The sequence below is a fragment of the Delphinapterus leucas genome, chromosome 11, assembly GCF_059928025.1.
Source record: "Delphinapterus leucas isolate spDelLeu-1000000601 "Yukka" chromosome 11, BTC_Dleu_Yukka2, whole genome shotgun sequence".
Lineage (NCBI taxonomy): Eukaryota > Metazoa > Chordata > Mammalia > Artiodactyla > Monodontidae > Delphinapterus > Delphinapterus leucas.
This window is the reverse complement of record NC_143139.1, coordinates 91,262,152-91,284,129: the sequence shown is the minus strand read 5'-3', so window position 1 is coordinate 91,284,129 and position 21,978 is coordinate 91,262,152. Positions and strand designations below refer to the sequence as shown.

At 51.4% G+C, this 21,978-nt stretch overlaps 1 protein-coding gene across 1 annotated transcript; it reads left to right on the top strand.

Moving 5' to 3' along the window:
- The first annotated feature begins 115 nt into the window (after nucleotides 1-115).
- Nucleotides 116-11,246, top strand: CACNG2 (calcium voltage-gated channel auxiliary subunit gamma 2). The gene is made up of 3 exons (XM_089921599.1): nucleotides 116-182; nucleotides 9,085-9,225; nucleotides 10,711-11,246. Exons 1-3 carry the CDS (start codon nucleotides 116-118, stop codon nucleotides 11,244-11,246), a joined length of 744 nt encoding a protein of 247 aa, XP_089777725.1.
- Nucleotides 11,247-21,978: the final 10,732 nt, after the last annotated feature.

Here is a 21,978-nt window from a genome sequence, read left to right as displayed (position 1 = left end):
AGGACTTGTGGGTGTCGGCTTTACTCAGACCGGGGCACGAAAAGGTTCTGAGCAGAGAGGCGAGGACCGACATCCACGCTAACAGCACCACTCTGCTTCTGCTGTAGAACTGACTATGGGGTCCCAGCAGAAACAGAGACACCTGTGGGAGGTGACGGCCAGAATCCAGGCTGGAAACACAGGTACTCAGACCAGGGCTGAAGTCGGGGAAGTAGATGAGAAGGGGGCGGGTTGTGAGGCCGGCAGGTGTTCCTGACAGCCTGCGTGGGGGGGAGGTGAGAGAAAGAGGACGCAAGATGACATCTAGGGGGGGCTTCCCTGGTGGCGCAGTGGTTGAGAGTCCGCCTGCCGATGCAGGGGACACGGGTTCGTGCCCCGGTCCGGGAGGATCCCACATGCCGCGGAGCGGCTGGGCCCGTGAGCCATGGCCGCTGAGCCTGCGCGTCCAGAGCCTGTGCTCCGCAACGGGAGAGGCCACAACAGTGAGAGGCCCGTGTACCGCAAAAAAAAAAAAAAAAAAAGATGACATCTAGGCATCCTGGCTGGGAGACAGTGGGCAGTGCTACCCTTCTCTGAGGCTGGGAACGTCAAGAAGGCTGGGTCGCAGGGAGGTGACCGCTCTGTTTTCCAGCCTGCGTGTCACGATTTCTGTTACGGACTCTTCTTTCCCACTGGACGGTGAACAGCTTGAGGACACCGCAGGGAGTAGCTGAAAAGAGGGAGTCTGCTCCCACCCCGGCCAGCACAGGGCCTGCCCCCAGTCAGGCCCGGGAGATGTTTGCTGAGTGAATGAGTGAGGAACCACCCTCGCTAGAGCCACCTGGAACGTTCACCCTCTCCCCAGAATGAGGACTGAGGCGGATGGAGGGTCTCAAGCTGAGCCAAAGCCACCCTTCCCAGCCTCAGAGAACCCCCCTCCTCCCTGTTCCCCCTTCTCCACTCCCCTCTGTCAGTTCCACCAGGCACACAGCGGGTTCCTAGGTGGGAGGTGAGAGGGATACCAGGTGGGAGGTGAGAGGGATACCAGGAGTCAAGGTCTAAGCTTGGGACTTGGAGTGAAAGGTCCTGAATCCAAGGTGAGCTCTGCTCTGTGGTCTTGGATCAGTTACTCAACTTCCCTGAGCCTCGATGAATACCAGTCCCCCAGGGGGCTCTGAGGATGCACTGAGACAAGGGTTAGGGAGGTGCTTTGTTAGGGCTCCCCAGCTGCCCCAGGGGAGCACTGAGGGAAGTCCACCACCCCCTCCTTCCCACTAGAGTTTAGAAGTTCAGGGAGACATCCTTGCAGCTCCGGAAATACTGGAGATAGACACGCCCCGAGGGTCACCCAGCCCCATCCTCCCATTTTACAGATGAGGAAAAAACCGAGATCCAGAGAGGGAAAGTGACTTACCCCAGCCCAGCACACTTTCTGGGATGCCATCTGCCTCCGTGATGGTTTTCCTGTCCTCTGCCCCGGACCTGACGCCCCTTCCAGCAAAACTGTCGCGAGGGACATTCCTTCCAGAGATCACCACAGTGAGCGTGACCACATCCTGCAGTCAGGGGACATCTAAGCTATAAATCGTACTAACTCACATCCATGCAACCAGAGCGAGCGCTTCTCGAACGGCACCTCCCCTTCGCACCCGCCGCCCGCAGAGACGGTTTCTCTTCTGTCCTGGTCCATTTATTTAAGTGCTGGATGCAGCTACCACCACGCTGACTCAGCAGCCTGCACTTTAGTAAACATCAGTGGAGGTAACCCCAGGCCCATGAGAAGCAGCAATGATACGCTCTGCTGTGTGAGAACTAACTTCTCCTGTTGCTAGTGGGTACCAGGCACTGTTCTAATAGCCTCAGATGCATTGACTCAACAGCCCTCGTTGCTGCCCTGGGAGCTGGGTGTGCTGGTCGTTGCCCTGCAGGAGAGGAGAGCACTGAGGCTCAGGGGGGTGGCGGGCAATGCAGCAAGTGAGATGCGCTCAGGCCATCTCTCCTGAGCTCATGCAGCTGATCACCCACCCCAGAGACCACAGGAAGTGGGAAAGCATCCGGCACCTGCACAGGTGGTGCTCCCAGAGGAAGCTTGCTGGACTCCAAAATCCCTTTCCTATGTCAATAGATATCACAAACGTTCATGGGACACTTGACTATGTGTGTGCCTGGCCTGACACTTGATACATTATCTTCATTCATCTCACAACACCCCTAGGAGGTGGGTATTGTTGGTGTCCCCATTGTACAGATGAGAAAGGAGAGGCACAGAGGCCACACAGCCAGTGGTGGGACCAGGATGGGGCCGTAAGTGGTCCACATCAGGAGCCCACGCTCCTAACCACCACTCTGGACAGCTCTGCCTCCCTCCCTCTCTCCCTCCCCCTGCCTTTCTCCTCCTCTCCTCCTCTCTCTCCCATCACTCTCTCTCTCACACTCACACTTTCTCACACGCACTCTTGCATGCATTTACGGCAGTCTATCCTTTTTCACAGCATTCAGGAGGAGAGGGCGAGAGATGCCCCAGAGCCCAGAAGCTCCTCCCAACCCCAGCACATCTGCGATTCTATCCCATTAGAATGGATCAAATTCCAAATGGAATAACAGGCATAAAGTTAAATGTGCCCAGAAAATAAGGAGCCTGCCTTCTGTATACCTGATCATGGCAACTATTTTGATCAAAGGCATGACCAGCACCTGGCCAGCCTGGCTGAGTTGTCCCTAAGCAGAGGTCTGGGGGGCACAGGACCACGAGGGATGGATGCAACCTTAGGCATCATCTGGTCCAACCTCATCTGAGCCAGACCTGAGATCCAAAGAAGGGAAAGCCCACACTCAGGCCCCAGGACGGGCCAGGCAAACAGTGGGACTCAGGAAGAGGTCTGCCCACCTCTCTCCACCCCCGCCAGACTGAGTGAGGAAGCGGGGCCCCCGTGTGCAGCTGTCTGCCTGTCCTCCAGCTGTGCTCACCACAGCAGGACACCATAGGTGCCAGGCCCACAGGGCACTGGATCACAAGATGATTTGTCTACAGAATTTGGCTGTACTGTGTGAGCAGTGGGTGGGATGACTTGTGTCACCACTAAACACTGGGGCTCCCCAAGCCTCACGGTGAACCCTTGTACCCTTCCAAGCTCAAGCTCTGCTGTGCTCACCTCTGTGTCTGTGACACCCGATTACAGCTTCCACCCAGCGTGCACCTCCACTTCCCAATCTTACACATTCGACTGTCCCTCCACACTCCACGTGTGCGTCCCCCAAACACCTCAGACTCCGCGTGCCCCAAACCACACCTTGATTTCCCTCCCCTCCCCCCTTAGGCTTGATCCTCTCCCAGTTGCATAAGTGGCTGTATCCAGCCAGCCAGCAGACCTGAGACCCAGAAGTTATCCTCAACGCCACCCTCTTCTCCACCCATATCCACTCATCACTCCTAAACATCCCTCAAATCCAGCCACCTCTGCCCACACTCTTTGTACCCACCTGGTCCAAGTACCACCATCGCCTGGCCAGCAGCAATAACCTCCTCCTGGTGCCCTGTGGCTACCCTGGACCACTTCTTAATTCATTTGCTTTGTTTGTTTAAATTTTTATTGGAGTAGAGTTGATTTACAATGTTGCGTTAGTGTCAGATGTACAGCAAAGTGAATCTGTTATATATGTACACATAGCCACTCATTTTTCAGATCCTTTTCCCAAATAGACCATTACAGAGTATTGAGTAGAGTTCCCTGTTCTATACAGTAGGTCCTTATTAGTTATCTGTTCTAATACTGAGTGAAGTAAGTCAGAGAAAGACAAACCTCATATGATATCGCTTATATGTGGAATCTAAAAAAAGGGTACAGATGAACTTATCTACAAAACAGAAATAGAGTTACAGATGTAGAGAACAAATTTATGGTTTCCAGGGGGTAAGGAAGGTGGATAAATTGAGAGATTGGGATTGACATATTCATTTGCTTATTAAAATGCACATCAGATCATGATAGCCCTGTCGGCTTTAAGGCCTTTATAAATGTATGTATGTATTTATTTATTTATTCATTTATGGCTGCACTGGGTCTTCATTGCTGTGTGCGGGCTTTTCTCTAGTTGCAGCGAGTGGGGGCTACTCTTCGTTGCAGTGCGCGGGTTTCTCACTGCAGTGGCTTCTCTTGTTGCGGAGCACGGGCTCTAGGCATGCGGGCTTCAGTAGTTGTGGCACGTGGGCTCAGTAGTTGTGGCTCACGGGCTCTAGAGCGCAGGGTCAGTAGTTGTGGGGCACAGGCTCAGTTGCTTCCCGGACCAGGGCTCAAACCCGTGTCTCCTGCATTGGCAGGCGGATCCTTTAAAGACAACCCGTGAGTTCCTGTGTGGCCTGGCCCCAGCCTGCCTCATCTTCCTTAGAGCTCCCCAAGGCCCCGCACTAACTCTTTGTGATAAGCCCTTTCAAGTCCCCAGACGAGCCATGCTTCCCCCAGCCCTTGCTCATGCCACATCCTCCCTAGAACACCTTGCCTCTATTCTGCCCAGTTAGCTTCTCTTATCCATCCATCTCAGCACCAACATCACCCTCTCAGGGAAACCCTCCCTGTTGCCCATGTGAGTTCAGAGGATGCTCTGAGAGCCGGGGGTGCAGTGGTTAGGCACACAGAGCCTAGAGTCAGAATCCCTGGGTTCACAAACCCAGCCCCTCCATTTCCTTGCTGGGTGGCCTTGAGCGAAGGCTTAACCTCTCTGAGCCTCAGTTTTAGCCTGTGTGTGAAGGGGTAATTACAGCACTTACTGCGTGGAGTTGTAAATGAAAGCAACGGGTTCATATATGTACACAGTCCCCCCACACTCTGATCCCTCAGGCAACATCGGCCATCTACAGGTGACATTAGCCTGTCACTTGCCTGCACGGTGCCATATGGGTCCCTTTCTTCCTCAGCACTTCATCCTGGTTGGTAATTACATGTTCATCTGTGCTGTATCTCCTTCATGAGAATGTAAGCCCTATAAAGGCATATGGGCCAGGCCTGGTTTTGCACCCCTATGCCTCCTGTGCCCAGCCTGGAACAAGGCATGGTGACGGCCACTCAGTCAAGAGCAAAGCTTCTCCCCACTCTGAACCGCACAGCTTTTCCCCAGTACAGTGTATTATGCTCTCGGCCCGGGGTGGCCAAATTGCAACGGTTAGGCCAAATCTGGCCTACCAACTGCTTCTATAAATAAAGCTTTATTGGAACACATCCACACTCATTTGTTCACATATTGCCCATGGCTGTTCTCAGGCTACAAGGGCAGAGTTGAGGAATTGCAACAGAGACCATATGGCCAGCAAAGCCAGAAACATTGACTATGTGTCCCTTTACGGAAAAAGTTTACCAGTGCCTGCTTTAGGTATTTGTAATCTCCTTTAAGCCAAGGCCCATGGCTCATGGGGTTGGTAGGAGGTTTAAGTGGGTTCATCCATGGAAGGCACTTAGCACAGGGCCTGGCACATAGGAAGCCCCAGAAATGTCAGTAGGTGTTACGTAGTTCCATACGCTTGCTCATAGGGGATCAATAGATATTTGTGCATTGAATAAATGAGATGTTTTCTGCCCCTCACGATAGATTTTAGCGGTAAGACCACCCCAGCCTTAGTGGGAAGTCAGGACAATTCATGGCGAAGTTGTGTCTGGCATGAAGGGGAAAGGACATTAGAAATAACAAAAATTGCTACCTTTTACTGCCCGCCTAGCATCAGAAACAATACAGAAATTATCCAATTTAATCCTTACAATAGTGCATCTCAAACTTTCAGACACATACAAGTCTTGTTACCAGGATCTTGTTAAAATGCAGATTCTTCTTTTTTCAATTTTATTGAAGTATAGTTGATTTACAACGTTGTGTTAATTTCTTGACCAAGGTCACACAGTTAGTAAGTGACAAAGCCAGGATCTCAAGTTAGGTGTGACTTAACTCCAAAATCCCCATTCTGTCTGTGACATTGCCCAGCCAGAAAGACCTCTTTCGAGAGATTGTTTCAGTGGAGGGGTCCCTGCCTGCTCCAAACCAGCTTCCTGCCAGCCTGAATCTGGGTCCTGCGGACTTCGGCCTTCCTAGGCTTGGCGCTATTTACCGGCTTCCCCTGTCACCTTTTTTCTGGGCAAAGAGGCCTCTTCCAAGGGAGGCTAGTGTCTGGGTTGGCTCTGCCGGAGTGAAGAGGCTTCTGTTTGTGTTGCCTGCTTGTCGCCATATGATAAGCTGCTTTGGTACCTTGTGAAGTGGTCCTGTTTTCTCCACATTTCTCTCTGCTGGCTGAAATACAACAGACCTCTCCCTCCAGCCTCCCCACTCTTTATCACACACACACACACACACACACACACACACACACACACACAGTTTCTCATCTCCCTCCACAGCTGGCGCTCCCTTTCTCTGCCAGCAGGAAGGCTGAGTTGGGACATCCAGGCTCCCACAGCAGACCAGACTGAACTGGAAACGTCAGGCCCAGGGCTGCTGTGAGGCATGAGCTCTGAGGATGCAGTCCCAGTCTGCCAAATGCAGCATACTGTGGGCAGGAAGAACCTGCTTTCTTGGAGGGAGAAGGTCAGAGAACTTCATCTGCCTCGCTCATCTGAGCGGCCACCACTGCCCCTTGGAAGTCACACCAGTCTCTCTTTCTTTCTTTATGCTGTCGTCCCCCTTTCCGGTTCAGTCAGAAATCATATCCACGTGGAGAGGGCAAAAGCATTAGAAATCGGCTAACAGTCCACACCCATTTTACACATGGGGAAACCAGAGAGGGCAAGGTACTTATCTCAGCCACACAGCAAGTGAGTGGCAGAGCTGAGACCAGAACCCCAATTTCTTGACCTGCATGCTTCCCAGGCTCTTTGAAAGCCCCAGAGGGAGAGTCCAGGGTAGTCCAAGAGTTGGGCTGATCTGGGCTTGAATCCTGACTTACTAGCTGGGTGACTTTGAGCAAGTTACTTCACCTCTCTGAAACTCAGTTTTCTCATCTGTAAATTGTGGCAAAAAATACACCCTGCAGGGGTGTTACAAGGATTAAATTATAACGTGCACATCAGACCCAACATGGTGTGGGTGCTTCACCAATACTATCTCTTGTGCTCTGGGTCTTCAATACGTTCTTACCATCTCCGCGTGCTTATGACATCCAGGTAGCTATGAGTGTGCACGTCTGGGCATGCATGTCTGTGCGGGGGTGTGTGGGCTGGGGGATCAGGTTGGGGATACAGCTTGTCATCTCAGAAATGACTTGCAGGAAGAGAACATCCACTTGGGTCTGGGAAGGAGGCAGCACCGTCCTCGCCTGCAGTGGGAGAGGGGTACTAGATTGCCGAGTAACGCAGCTGTCCTCCACCCTCTCGCCACTGCTTCTATATGGGCAGCTCAGGTCCCCCCCGCCGGATACAGAACTCCACCCTTCTGCAAGGCCCCCCAAAGCAATCCACTCATCCAGGAGCATCACTTGCAGGGTAGCCTTACTGAAGAAGATCCAGGGGGGAGAGAAGGGTTTTACATCACATGTCACAGCAAACTGCCTGAAACTCTTAGAAAAATTCTTCAAGTGCTATATCGAAAAATTCTCTTCTTCACATATCCTTCGTGGTCACGCTGCCACCAAAAGGAACAGGGGTGGGGCACTGGGGGGGGCACTTCCCCTCCGAAACATAGACCCTCAGCCAACCTCTGGGCCGAGCCAAAGGGCCCTCTGTCTAAAAGGACTCAACTTCCTAGGTCACCATTCAAGCCACCCAAACATGTCAAGAAATCATCCCTTTCCTTACGCTAGCCTCCAGACACCTCTGTCTCCTGCCTGTCCATAGCTCCCAGGACAGGGAGTCAGGAGCCCTGAGATCACTCTCTGCCTATTTTAATCTGGATAGAAAAAAACATTTTACTTTCCAGACACACTTTGTAGAGGACTCCACCCCTCTGGGTCACCTTTCAGACACTGTCCCCCCACTGTACACGCCCTGCCGCCTTCCCTTTGCCCTCAGCCGTCTGTGCCCCTCGGCACTCTCATCCTCCCACACGCAGGAGTAAAATATTCATTAAAATATTTTCTTCTCCTGCCTGTTAGCCCTTCCTTCTTAACTTATCCTGAAGGGTTTTTTGATTTGCTTTTGCTTTTCTTTTTTCTTTGCAATGTGTCAGCTTCTTCCTCTTCCTGGACCACCTCTCCATGTTTATTCACAAGGCGAGCTTGTATCAGAGGCTTACTGTGTCTTTGGCTTTGAACTAGGTGGTGGGGACAGAACGAATGAAGAGAGAGAACTGAAAAAACAGCTACATCCTGGCTCTCATGGGAACCCACGACCTATGGTGGACACATATATATATAAGCAAATATTTACTATAATAGCTATCATTTATCAAATGTTTACTATGTGCCTTCAGAGACTTATCTAAGTACCTTATCAGAATTAACTCATTTAATCCTCACAGCAATCTTAGGAGGCAGGCACTATCACCATCCCTATTTTACAGGTGAGGAAATTAAGGCACAAAGGTGAGATGACTTACCCAAACTTATCCAGCTAATAAACGCTAAAGCCAGCATCCAACCACTGAAACACACTGCCTTTCCATGTGCCCCAAGTGCCCCAACGTGCAGAGGAGAGAGCTAATAACTTTGCCTAAGGAAGTCAGGAAATGCTTTGTGTGTGGGGGGGGGGTACTTTTGAGCTGGGTTTTGATGGATGAATAGAAGTTTGCTGAGTGAAAAAGAGCAGGAAAGACATTCTAGGAAGAAAGCTCAATATGTCAAAAGTAAGAAACGTGCATTAATGAGTCATGGGAAGTTTGCCATGGCTGGATGAGAGGGAATGTGGGGATGGGCAGAGACCAAGTCCCATGGGGCCCTGTGGGGCTCATGAAGCGCTGGGGTTTGATCCTTGAGGAAGTGGAGCATCCCTGAAGGGCTGTGAGCTAGAGAGTGTATTGCTCCCTCTCCCTCCCTCTCTAGGACTGCGAAACAACCTCCACTCTGGTCCTGTGTCCATAACCCACCCCCCAGCCGGCTCCTGTGGACTGCTCTCTCTCCTCCCTCCTGTGTCCTCCCCCGCAACCCCTGTGTCATAGCCTTGCCGTTCTCTCTCCCCCACCCTCCGTGTTCTCCAGGGGCTGTGAGGGCCTCGAGCATCTTCCCCATCCTGAGTGTGATTCTGCTCTTCATGGGTGGACTCTGCATCGCAGCCAGCGAGTTCTACAAGACTCGACACAACATCATCCTGAGTGCCGGCATCTTCTTTGTGTCTGCAGGTAACAGCTGCTGAGCCAGGTGGGCCAGAGTCCAGGCCCACCAGTGGGGAGAAGGTTGATGTTGGGTGCCCAGTGGCTGGGAGGACCTGGCAGAGAGAGGAGGGGAGGGCAGAGAGGAATTTCCGGGCCTTGCAACAGGCTAAGTCGCAAGGAAGACAGGTTGTGCTGGGGCTCCCGCCCCAATGCAATGCCCGAGTCCCCCCACTGAGTCCTCCAGGACCATCCCCAGACCCTGTCCTTTAGCCCAACGATGCATCTTTCTCCCACCTCCTGGAAAAAGGCCCCAATCCCAGGATCCTCTCAGGACACTAGGCCTATCCTCACTTGCCCTCTCCCCTCACTGTCCTACCCAGGTGGGAGCAGGCAGGCACCCAAAACCACATTTCTCAACCCAGTTATGTGACAAGTCACATTGGCTTCAGATGCCAGAAAAAGAACATGGGCTGTAGTATGAGCCATTTAATAAGAACGACTAACGTTTAAGCAGCACCTACCACGTGCAGACTTAAGAGCTTTCATGTCTATTAACTCACATGCATCAACTCACATGTATTCACATGTATTAATCCTCCCCATGACCCGACAGGAGTAAGTCCTATTATTCTTTTAATAGATCTTTATTGGAGTATAATTGCTTCACAGTACTGCATTAATTTCTGTTGCACAACAAAGCGAATCAGTCATATGCACACACATGTCCCCATATCCCCTCCCTCTTGAGCCTCCCTCGCATCCTCCCTCTCCCACCCCTCTAGGTCATCGCAAAGCACCTTGCCGATCTCCCTGTGCTATGCGGCTGCTTCCCACCAGCCAACTATTTTACATTCGGTAGTGTATATATGTCGATGCTACTCTCACCTCGCCCCAGCTTCGCCCTCCCAACCCGTGTCCTCAAGTCCATTCTCTATGTCTACCTCTTTATTCCTGCCCTGCAACTAGGTTCGTCAGTACAGATATGGAAACTCAGAACCCGGTTCCTTTGCCAGAGGCTTTGCATCCAGGCAGTCTGGCTCTAGGAGCCAGTCTTAACCCCCTGCTACACCAGCTTCAAATCCCTGTGCAGCCTTGAGCAAGTTACTTAACCTCTCTGCAATCTGTTTTCTCATCTGCAAACCCCTTGAAAAGCACTCAGCTGTGAAGGCAGGTAGTAAATGCTCAATAAACTATATTATTATTATTACTATTACTATTACTACTCAATACATTGTAGGATGCCCCTTGCTTCTTTCCCTTCTTCCCATAGCTCTGTTTCCATTAGCTCTTCCCTTTGCAGCTCTCTCCAAATGGAATAATAGGATAGTAAGGTGATACTTGCAACACCCCTCTAGACCGGCCCATCCGTTCTCCATGAAAACGCTGGACCAGGAAAAGACCCTCCAGCAATTCCCCGTCCCCTCATCCTGCCCGGGGCCTGGCATCCTCCTTGGAAACTAACGATCCTTCCCTCTGCTTCCCTCTCCGCCCGCGCCCACCCTCCGCCCGCAGGTCTGAGTAACATCATTGGCATCATAGTGTACATATCTGCCAATGCCGGAGACCCTTCCAAGAGCGACTCCAAAAAGAATAGCTACTCGTACGGCTGGTCCTTCTATTTCGGAGCCCTGTCCTTCATCATCGCCGAGATGGTCGGGGTGCTGGCCGTGCACATGTTTATCGACCGGCACAAACAGCTGCGGGCCACGGCCCGCGCCACGGACTACCTCCAGGCCTCCGCCATCACCCGCATCCCCAGTTACCGCTACCGCTACCAGCGCCGCAGCCGCTCCAGCTCCCGCTCCAGCGAGCCCTCTCACTCCAGGGACGCCTCCCCCGCGGGCATCAAGGGCTTCAACACCCTGCCGTCCACGGAGATCTCCATGTACACCCTCAGCAGGGACCCCCTGAAGGCCGCCACCACGCCCACCGCCACCTACAACTCCGACAGGGATAACAGCTTCCTCCAAGTTCACAACTGTATCCAGAAGGAGAACAAAGACTCTCTCCACTCCAACGCAGCCAACCGCCGGACCACCCCCGTATGAAGCTCCCGCGGGCCTCGCCTGCGCCGCCGCCGCCGCCGCCGCCGCCGTCGCCGTCGCCGTCGCCGCCGCCGCCGCCAGGGTCCCGGACAGAGCCGGGAGGCGGGGCGCGGCCTGCGGGGTGGGCCATGGGGTGGGGGGGTGAGGGGGAGGAAACGAAACCATCCACGGGGGACAAACCTTCCAAAAGCAAAAACAACAAAAAAAGAGAAAAACATAAGTAAATTTTAAAAAAAAAAAAAGAACAACATATAAGAGGAACAAAGAAGCAAAACAATAGAAAATGTGCAAAACTATAAACGAGGGAAGGAAAAACAAACTTTAAAAAAAGCAAGAGAGGATAAAAATTAAAAATAGAAAATAAATCTAAAAGAAAATGCATGATTTCCCATGTACCATTATTTTAACGTTTAATAAAAACCAATTTAAATGAAAACATACAAGGGAACCAAGATAATATTAAAGCAAAAAAAAGGAGAAGGAACAGAAAGGAAGGGAAATGTTCTTTGCATTTATCAGGGGTTTATGTTACTTTTTTTTTTCATGCGGAAGAGTTACTTTTCTGTTCCCTTTAACCCCAAGCTGGCTCTGCCTCCCTGGGTGAGTGGGGGGGTGGAGACTCAGGGGCCCCGGGGCCAGGTGAGCCTCCCGGTCACTGCCAGGTCCCTGGAGCTTCTGCATGGGTGCCCTAGGAACGCTAGGTGGCTTGCAAGCCGGCTCCACCCAGCATTGTTGGGGCAATTGTAAGCCTCCAGGTGACCCAGGAGTCCCTGGTCCCTCCTGTCCGAAAGGTGCCTGGAGGGGGGTGCACCTGGGGCTTGTCCGGCCCCAGGGTTCCCAGTCCTTAATGGTCCTTAACCCACTGTGATGACTTCCTAGGCCTTGAGGGAAGGGAAGGAGAGGAGATGGCTGCTGGTGGCTTGCAGAGATGCCTGGAAAACCCCGGAATCCTCAGGGTGAGCCTCTTGGGGTCACTGCCCCAAGCTCCTGTCTTGGGGGCAGGAGATGCCCACCCCCCGGGGGATATAAAGCATCTCTCCCTCCTCACCCCTCACCTCAGGGCCATGCGATGACCCTGGGGCGATGGTGGACCCCCAGACTCATAAGCCCCCAGCCCCTTGGGAGGGGGGTTCACAGACCCTTTGGGGGTCCTTGGACTCACTGAAGCCCCCTCAGGGCCCAGCGGGTCCAACAATGACACTGCAAAAAGGTTTCTTTTTACAAAAGAAAAAGGAAAAACAAGTGGTGATTTTTTTTAATAAAAAACCACAGACTATAAATAAATGTAAATATATAATAAGTGGATTTACTTGCAAGAAAATCAGATAGTATTTTTCTTTTAATTCTTTTCCAGCTTTAAACTGTGAAAACAAACAAAAAAAATGGGGTGGGGTGGGGGGCTTAAAATTTAGCAGGGAACTTGTAAAGAGAAAACAGAAAACAAATATACAAATCCATTTTAAGAAACAAGCTGCTGTGAGAGATGAGAGCTGGGCTTCAAGCAGGAGGGAGAGGAGAAAGGCCCCAGGGAGCTGCACGGGGCTGATAGAAAAGATCTCCTCCTTACTCCAGGAAAGTGCTACTAAAGTGAAAGAGAGAGAATCGGTCTACACAAGTGAGATCGCACACCCCACTCTCTCACACACACACACACGCATACACACACACACGCGCACACACACACACGCATGCACAGTCCTCGAAGCCCAGCACTGGAATCACTCATGGGGACACACACTCAGTCCATATCCTTCCATCCCCTTCCCCAACCAGAGGCAGGATTCAGAGAAGACTGACTCATGCCCACCAAAGCCATTGACGACAAAGCTCTATATTGGCCTTTATGCTTACATGCGCACTCCCACCACACCACGGTCACACATGCACACGTGCGCACGCGCGCGCACACAAACACACACACACCGCTCGCATGCAAGGAAAGGGCACCAGTCTAGAATCCAGCTCTGGATTCTGGAATCCCTGGCTGTGTGGCTTCCCTGGGCCTCAGTTTCCCCCTGTGTAAGCATGTGGATTGACCCAGACGGAACTCCAAAGGCCCATTCATCTTCTTGGTGTCGATGACTCTTAAGATCTGCCACCTGCCCAGAGGAAGATGCCAAGGAATGACCAAAATGGCTGCCATCCAGCCCCCAGACATTGAGAACATTCCCAAAACATCAGTCAGACACTCAGACACACACACACACACACACACACCACACACATACACACCACACACACACCACACACACACCACACACACACCCATACACATGCCACACAAACACACCACACACACACACACACCACACACACACACCACACACACACACACCACACACACACACACACACACCACACACATACACACCACACACACACCCATACACACACACCACACACACACACACACCACACACACACCACACACACACACACCACACACACACGCACACCACACACACACGCACACCACACACACACACACCACACACACACACGCACACACACACACACACCGCACACACACACACACCACACACACACACACACACCACACACCACACACACACACACACACACACACACACACACACCATATGCCTCCTCACTGTGCTCCCAGCCCTCTGCCCCCGCAGCCAGTGTCAAAGCAAAAATACACACATGTGAGCAAACGTCTTCTGCCGTTCAGAGAGGGAAAGGTACCAGAAGTCCCCAAAGCCACTCTTGACTTTGTGTCCCCTTCCTTGAATGCCATAACCCGGTCACAGGGAGCAGAGGGGACTTCCTTGGGAGAAGATGAGCCACCAGGCTTCCCCCACTGTCTTTAGAGGTCAGGGAAAAGGAGGGTCCTCCAAGGTTTGCTGGGAGGGGTGAAGGCTGAGGGATGGAGAGCAGAGATTCACAAAGTTTGGTCCCAGCATGAGGACCAACCCCCAAAGTTAAACTTAGACCACGGACTCAAGTTTGGGGGCATCCCATGTTGCTCCCCTTTCTTCCCAGAGCCGCAAGTCCACTTCAGAATGAAAGAAAGCCAATCACTTTCCCAAGCTCAGGTTTCAGCCCAGCCTGCCGGTCACTCTGCCGAAGGTGGGGCCCCTGCTGTCCCCATCAGCACGGCTTGGTTGGTCTCTTTCTCAACACTGGCCTGTCCTGAAGCTTCTTAGGTTGAGGTCTGGGGAGTCGGGGGGAGTGGCTGGAAAAGTTTTGGGGGCTTGCCCTCTCTCAGCTGCCCTTTCCATCTCTTGTCTGGGAAAGGAAAGCTCTTTTCTCAGGTCAGTAGCAGCTGGGACCCTAAATCCAGCCTGAGCCACAAGACAGAACATCTGTCTGCCAGCCCAGAAGTGCACGGGGGGCCCCGGGAGCCCCAGGACAGAGCCATGGCGGCCAATGCCAGGCGTGGTGGCCACCCAGTATTTCTCAGTCTGGGCAGAAATCACAATCTCTCCCTCCCCACTTCAACCTTGCCCACTGCCCCCATCAGATCCCAAACCTGAAAGGACCAAGGACTAGAGAGAAGGGAGAAAGAAAGAAAACAGCAAACGCACGAGCATGGTCCAAAGAGGAAAATTGGTCCCAGTTCTCTGACTTCTGGCAGAGTGTCTGGGATGGCAATCAGCGCTTCTTCCCAGGCCATGAGACCCGGGGCCTGGGTACCCTTGAAGAAGGCCAACCAGGTGTGGGGTGAAAGGGCTAGGGGGCCTGGAGGGAAGGAGCTGTGTTCAGGACTGCAAAGGCGCCGTTTGCCAGGGTGGACGATTGCTCATGTCCAGCTCAAACCAGTCCAAGAAACCAACCTCCATTTTATTTTGTTGGTGGGTCCTTTTTTTTTTCAAACTGTTAACAGAAAAAAATTTTAAAAAGCTGAAAACTAAAAAAAGAAAAAAAAAAGAAAAAAATCCTGGTACATGAAATAAAGATTTTTTTTATAGCTTGGTCCTCACTTTGGTGGATTTCTTTCATTGCTTTCCCAACTTCTGACATCTCATTTAGAACCATCCTAAAGCCGAAATCTGAGAACTCACATTCTCAGATTTCAGTTGAGGGATGGGAGGCTTAGAAGCCAGGCAGTAGAATAACCCTAGTCCCCAGGTCATGAGTTTCCTCTTAAATATCCCTTACTGATATTTGCACACCTCCAGTGACAGGGGGCTCACTCCCTCCTTAGGCAGCCCCAGCCCGTGCAGGGTAGTGCTCATTGGTAAAAGTCTCCTCCCCACAATGAATTTCAATCCACCTCTTCCTTTGACTCCAGCAACAATGAATGAATCCCTTCCCTTTTTAGCAAAACAGTCCCTCCGATATTTGAAAGCCATGAGCATGACATCCTTGAGTTTTCAGTTTTAGAATAAATCAGCCCCCATCAACATTCTGGTGACACTCCAGGGTTTCAGTTTTCCCCGTGAAAGTGTGCAGCCTGTAATGGACATGACCCTGCCGCTGTACTTAGAGGGCCCCCGTACAGAGGTGCTCCTTGGAGGGGACTGTGGATTGGGAGACAAATGGGGAGGGTCTAGCAGGGGGCCTTGGGACTCTCCTAATGTGAAAGGCAAGATGAAATGTGTCTTAGTCTGCTCAAGCTGCTGTAACAAAGTACCACAGACTGGGTGGTTTAAACAACAGACACTTACTTCTCATTTATTTCTTAGACCTTCTTAGACTGGAAAGTCTAAGATCAAGGTGTCGGCAGATTCCATTCCTGGTGAAAACAATCTTCCTGCTTGCAGACGGCCACTTTCTCACTGTGTTCTCCTCACACGGCAGAGAGCGAGCTCTGGTCTTTCTTCTTTTATCATAAAGACACAAATCCCACCGTGGAAGCCCCACCCTCATGACCTCATCTGAAACCTAATTACCTCCCCAAAGCCCTGCCTCCAAATACCATCACATTGTGGGTTAGGGTTTCAATATATGTATTTTGGGGGGACACAAACATTCAGCCTTTAAAGGCGGCTAACCTTTCAGGAGGATCTGACCCTTGACATGAGAGAAAGGCCCCATTTGAAGGCAGCGAAAGGACTAACCCACCAATACCCAGCCCTGTTCTGGGCAAACTGCCAGGGTCAGTTATTTGAAGGAAGGCTGTAGAAGAGATGGCACACAGAGCGGACCTGAGTGACACAGACCTAAGAGAAGGCCAGCCCCACAGCCCGGGGCCCTGGAAAGCTCCCCTGTAGAATTGGCCAACATTCACACTCCCTGCTCCTCTCAAAATGCATTAAATACATTTAATTTAGTTCATTTGGACTTTAAAAACTGTCATATTGAATAGGATGGGTGGAAGGAAGGTGTTTCAAAATGAAACCAAGATTTTAAAAGCAGACACAAAAGTACTCATCTGTTGGCAAATTATAAAATGCTTCTCTTCCTCCTCCTCCTAACAGGGACTTCCTGTGCCCAAATGCCCACCACCACCCTTACTGAATTTGTTATCTTTGACTCAGAAGGATGTAAATGCCATGACAAACAGGAAAAAGAAAAGCTGACCAAAGCTTGTTTAAAATGAAAACATTATGATACATCACTCTGAAAAGAGAAAAAAACCTTCATTTTGTCCTCCTAACATCTACCATTGCAGACCAAAAAAAGCATGGAGGGGCTTCCCTGGTGGTGCAGTGGTTGAGAGTCCGCCTGCCGATGCAGGGGACACGGGTTCGTGCCCTGGTCCGGGAAGATCCCACATGCCGCGGGGCGGCTGGGCCCGTGAGCCATGGCCGCTGAGCCTGCGCGTCCGGAGCCTGTGCTCCGCGACGGGAGAGGCCACACTGCCCTGGTTATTTTAATATTTTCATCTGGAGAGCCAGAAGTGTGATCTATGAGGGGTAACCAGGTCACCTTAGATACAGCCATAACAACTCACAGTGATGGGGACCAGGGAGGGTCCCAGACGTCACAACCCCAGTCCTGACACAGACCAGGGCATCTTCATGAGCTCCAGGAGGTAGGGTCTCTGGGGACAAGACATTGTCTAAGATTCAGGGCAGGAAGCTTAGTCATTGTACAGCTCTCCTTGGAGCTCAAGAGAAAGGAGATGGCATGCAGAGGAGACCTGAGTGACACAGACCTAAGAGGAGGCCAGCCCTACACCCCGGAGCCCCCAGAAGACTCCCCTCTAGAACTGGCCGACATACACAACTCCCTGCTCAATCCAGCCTTCGGGCCACACTGCCAAGCTTCCCACCAACCTCAAGCATCTCTTCCTCCAAGCTCACCCCTAACATTTGCTGGTCGCAGGACTTCCCTGGCAGTCCAGTGATTAAGACTCTATGCTTCCAGTGCAGGAGGTGTGGGTTCGATCCCTGGTCATGGAACTAGGATCCCGCATGCCACATGGAGAGGCCATAAATAAATAAATAAATAAATAAATTTTCTTTTTTTTTAATTTGCTGGTCCAAGGGCAAGAGTCAAATGGGGGCCCCCATACCATCAATCTAAATATTTAACTGCTACAAATCAAACTAACCGACTTTAAAATGTGTTCTATCCTGACAAATCTGTCTCCTTATGACCTAAAATACGAGGTTTGAATTTAGAATTCTCACCCCCCTCTGAATTCTGTTCCCAAAAATGGCACAGGGTAAGTCCACCCTGGCTTGGAGCCCACCGCCCAGCCCCCTTCCCTTCCCATCTCCAGCTCCACCCAGCACATGCGGGGCCTCTCCTGCAAAGGGGATGCCCATCCCAGCCTGCACATCCAAGTTCCAGCTACAGCCGCCTGAAACAGCGACTCCTCAGCCACTGTTCAGGCCAGTCCAACCTCAAGACAGATGGTGGCCAGCCCTGGAAGCTGGCTCAGGAGACTTTGGGCAGAAATTCTGAAAAGCAGGCGCCAGAGAGAAAGGGCTACAAGAGAGGTGTGGGCTCAGGGTGAGCACATCGCGTTGGCCTGTGGACTCTTCCCCCCACAGGGAGGGGCATGGTGGGGGGAGGGCCAGAGCAAGGTCCCCTGAAGCCCAGGGCCCCTCTCGTCCATGTCTGGGGGCAGCTTATCCTCTCTCTGGCTTTTGAATATAGATCTCAGGGTACAATCCAAGGGCTTCTACTCCCGGAGGGTCAGATAAGGGGATGTAGAGCTCAGAAGACCTATCCCTTCATGGGGAAAAGGTACTATTTAGAGCCCAGAAAAGTCAAGCAACTTGCAAACCAGACTTGCAAAATGAATTGGCTTCAAGCAGGCTGCTGGTCCCAGAACCTGACCTCCAGCATCCCCAGCCACCCCGTCTGATGAAGGTTTGAAGCTTTCCTTCCCCCTCCTCCGTTCATGCTCCAAGCTCCTCGCAGGAGTGCTGACCTCACCAAACTCCGAAAGCTCTGAGCGTGTCTGCCGGGGGTGAGAGAAGCCTGCTGTTTTGTTGAGTGTCTACACCTGCCTAACAAGGAGCATCAGTTTGGACCGGCTTCCAAGCCGATGCTGAGAAAGCTGGCTGGTAGCCAACGACTGCCCCGCTCCCCTGGTGCACAGGCTCTGGAAAGAACTGTCTGTGGGCCAGCTTGCAGCTTCCCCCAGGCCAGGCCAGAGGAACTTGGCCTTGCCTGCCCTCTCCACCACTCTATCACAGACAGAAATCCAGCGTGTGCAAGGGCTGCCTCTTACAAGCTCCCACGAACCCACCACGTGCATCTCTTCTCCACTCTGAGTTCAGTGACAACACACTGGCACCCTGAAACTGGCTGTGATGGGAGTGTTCACACCACAGAAATGGGCAAATGCTACAAATCAGGCAATTCTTTTTTAATAGAGAGCTGACTGTCAAACACCAACATATCGCTGCATAAGGCTGTAGCTATGGTGTGTGCATATATGTGCACTCATGCACACCTCTGAGGCACATTCATAGCCCCTAAAGTGGGTGTGCCTGTGAGCATGTGTGCATGTACATATTCTTATGTGCATGCATGCCTGTGTGTGCAAGTGTGCACAAACACGCACTTATGGAATTAGATCCACTCACACAAACATATCCATTCAGTCTGTCAAATTTTCTTGACCACGTCCCCACCAGGTCTTGATCTTGGTCCCAAGTGTACAGACGTGACAAGGACACAGACTTTCCTGCAGGAAGCACTCAGTAGAGACAGGACCATGGACAGGGAAACAGAGGCTTGCTGAGAAATGTGATAAGCTGCACAAAGGCGTGGCGAGAAGGGTGAGCTAACATGGGTGGGCGCACAGAGCAGGTGGTACTTCAGCGTGACGTGCTGCCCGCCGCACGTATGTCTCTACGTACTCAATCTACATGCACCTGTAGACCCATCTGTGCATTTACAGGCACAGGTAAGCACTTGCATCTATATGGACACATGTAGCATGTGTGTATGTTCGTGTGTCTATAAGTGCTCAAAACATCGGTCAGAACAAAGGAACGCCACGCTAGGTGAGATGGCCCATTTTTGTCACCAGGAGTACCCAGCCCTGAAGCAATAAGCCCAGCCTTCCTCCTCCTCTCTCTTTCAGCCTCCCTCTCTCTCTTGCTCTGGCTCTCCTTCCCCAAGTCTCCCTTGCTTTCTCTCCCTCCTTCCTCTCCCACTGAGTTACCCGTCTGTCTCACCTCACCCACACTGTTATGCAAAGGATCCCAAGGGAATAAGAAGCAAATGGTAAGATCACCCCCAGGCACCTCTCTCCGCCTCTACTACTCAAAGAGGAGAAGGAAAGAGGCCCACAGATGTGCTCTCTGAGGCAGCCCTCTGAGATGAGCCCAACAGGAGCAAGAATGTCTGTCATGAGAGGGAGGGGAGTAGCCCTTCCCATCCAATTCAAGTCAGGAAGTCTGGGATGACCTGTCATGGCCCTTAAACAGTTCAAGATCTCATGGGGGTGAAAAGACATAAGGATGTGAAATTCAGACAGCAACGCCAGGCAGGATGTAGTTAGCTGTCAGAGGGCGATTCCTGGGGGAGAGGAGGGAGGAAGCCAGGGGAGGGAAAGGGTAGGACTTGAGCTAAACCACTGCTTCTTTATGTCACTCCCTCACTGGAAAGCCTTCAGTGGCTCCCCAGTGCCCTCACAATAAAGGCTTTAATGCCCTCCCTGGCCAGACCCCTGGTTATCTGTCTTGCCACAGCAAACTGGAATTTGGGGGAGCCTACAATGTGCCAGGCACTACCAAACCACATACTATTATAGGTTAGCAAGCAAGTATTGTCACCCCCTTCACAGATGTGGAAACTGAGGCTCAGAGAGGCGGAAAGTTCTGGGGGTTAAGAGGGTGGGCTCTGGAGTCACATTGCCCGGGCTCAAACCAGGCTCTAGCCACTTACTAGCAGCACAACCTTGGGCAAGGTATCTATGCCTCAGTTTCCACATCTGCAAAAGGGAAACAATAATAGCACCTAACATATAAGGTTAAATTGTGTTAAGGTTAAGTTATGTTAGGAAGTTAATGAATAAAAAGCATTAGAACACGGCTTCCCTGGTGGCACAGTGGTTGGGAGTCTGCCCGGTCCGGGAGGATCCCACATGCCGCGGAGCGGCTGGGCCCGTGAGCCATGGCCACTGAGCCTGCGCGTCCGGAGCCTGTGCTCCGCAATGGGAGAGGCCGCGGCGGTGAGAGGCCCGCGTACCGCAAAAAAAAAAAAAGAAAGACACGGTCCCAGCCTCCTGCAACTCACGTTCAAGCAGGGAAGAGGAAAAATTAGCAAGTTAAGAATCAAATAATTATATAATCACAAATCTCTCTGAGACACTGGCTTTCAGCTGAAATTTGAAGGGTAAAGAGGGAGGACCAGGAAAACGGGATGGAAGAGAGCGGGAGGTTCCAGGCAGGGGGAACAGCATGTGCAAATACTCGTTTCTTAAGGCAGGAAAGAACATGGCCTGTGAGTAGATCTAAAAGATGATCCAATCTTTATCCTAGGTGAGCAAGGGACAAGTGACACAGGAGGAGGTGCAAGAAGTGGGCAGGGGTTGGTCCTCATGGGGCAGGCCTTTGAATTTTATTCCAAGTACAAAGACAGCCCCTGACCCAGAAATGACATGAAAAATCACCACTGAGGTTTCCATGCAAAATTCACCAAGCCAGAGCTATGGCTAGACACAGTGGGAGGGACAGATATAAGTAAAACACATCCCTTTCCTGAAGTTCATCGTTTTGTTTGAGTTATTTACTTGTGATTTGTAATCTGCCCTTTTCCATTCAATTAATGTCTATTTATGAAAATCTCCTCCCAAGGGTGAAAGAGCTTACAGCAAAAGACACATAAAGAAAAAGGATGTTAAAAGTAGAAACCCAAACCATGGAAAGGAGAAGGAAGCAACGTGACAAAAGTACAAGCTTCCTGGCAAGCAAGGCAAAAAGAGAAACATCATAAATTCCGTAGCTTTCATGGTCAAAGTCAACACTTCAGTTGCTGTAGAAAAGAAAATTTTTTTCTTGATCTCACACTCTCTGGAAAAGAGAGAAAACATACATGAAACAATAATTAACAATCAAGGCTAAAAGTACGGAAGGCCAAAAGAGTGTCCCAAACAGAAACTGAGATGAAAGTCTTTGAATCCTGGCATCTGAGAGCACGCACCCCTTGAAAGGCAGCAGAAAAGGGCCGGCAGGAGAGCATTAGTAGAGTTAGAAAAGCCTACATTTGAAGCCCAGCTCCATCCTTAACCAGCTGTGTGACGTGAACAAGAAACAGCCTTGGACTTCCCTGGCTGTCCAGTGGTTAAGACTCCACGCTTCCAACGCAGGGGACGCACGTTCGATCCCTTGTCGGGGAACTAAGATCCCCCATGCCGAGC

Excerpts from the sequence above, each read along its gene's own strand:
- CACNG2 (XM_089921599.1), top strand. The coding sequence starts at position 116 with ATGGGGTCCCAGCAGAAACAGAGACACCTGTGGGAGGTGACGGCCAGA. Across the intron at positions 183-9,084 it reads AATCCAGGCTGGAAACACAG|GGGCTGTGAGGGCCTCGAGC; the intron begins GTACTCAGACCA and ends CGTGTTCTCCAG. Across the intron at positions 9,226-10,710 it reads CATCTTCTTTGTGTCTGCAG|GTCTGAGTAACATCATTGGC; the intron begins GTAACAGCTGCT and ends CTCCGCCCGCAG.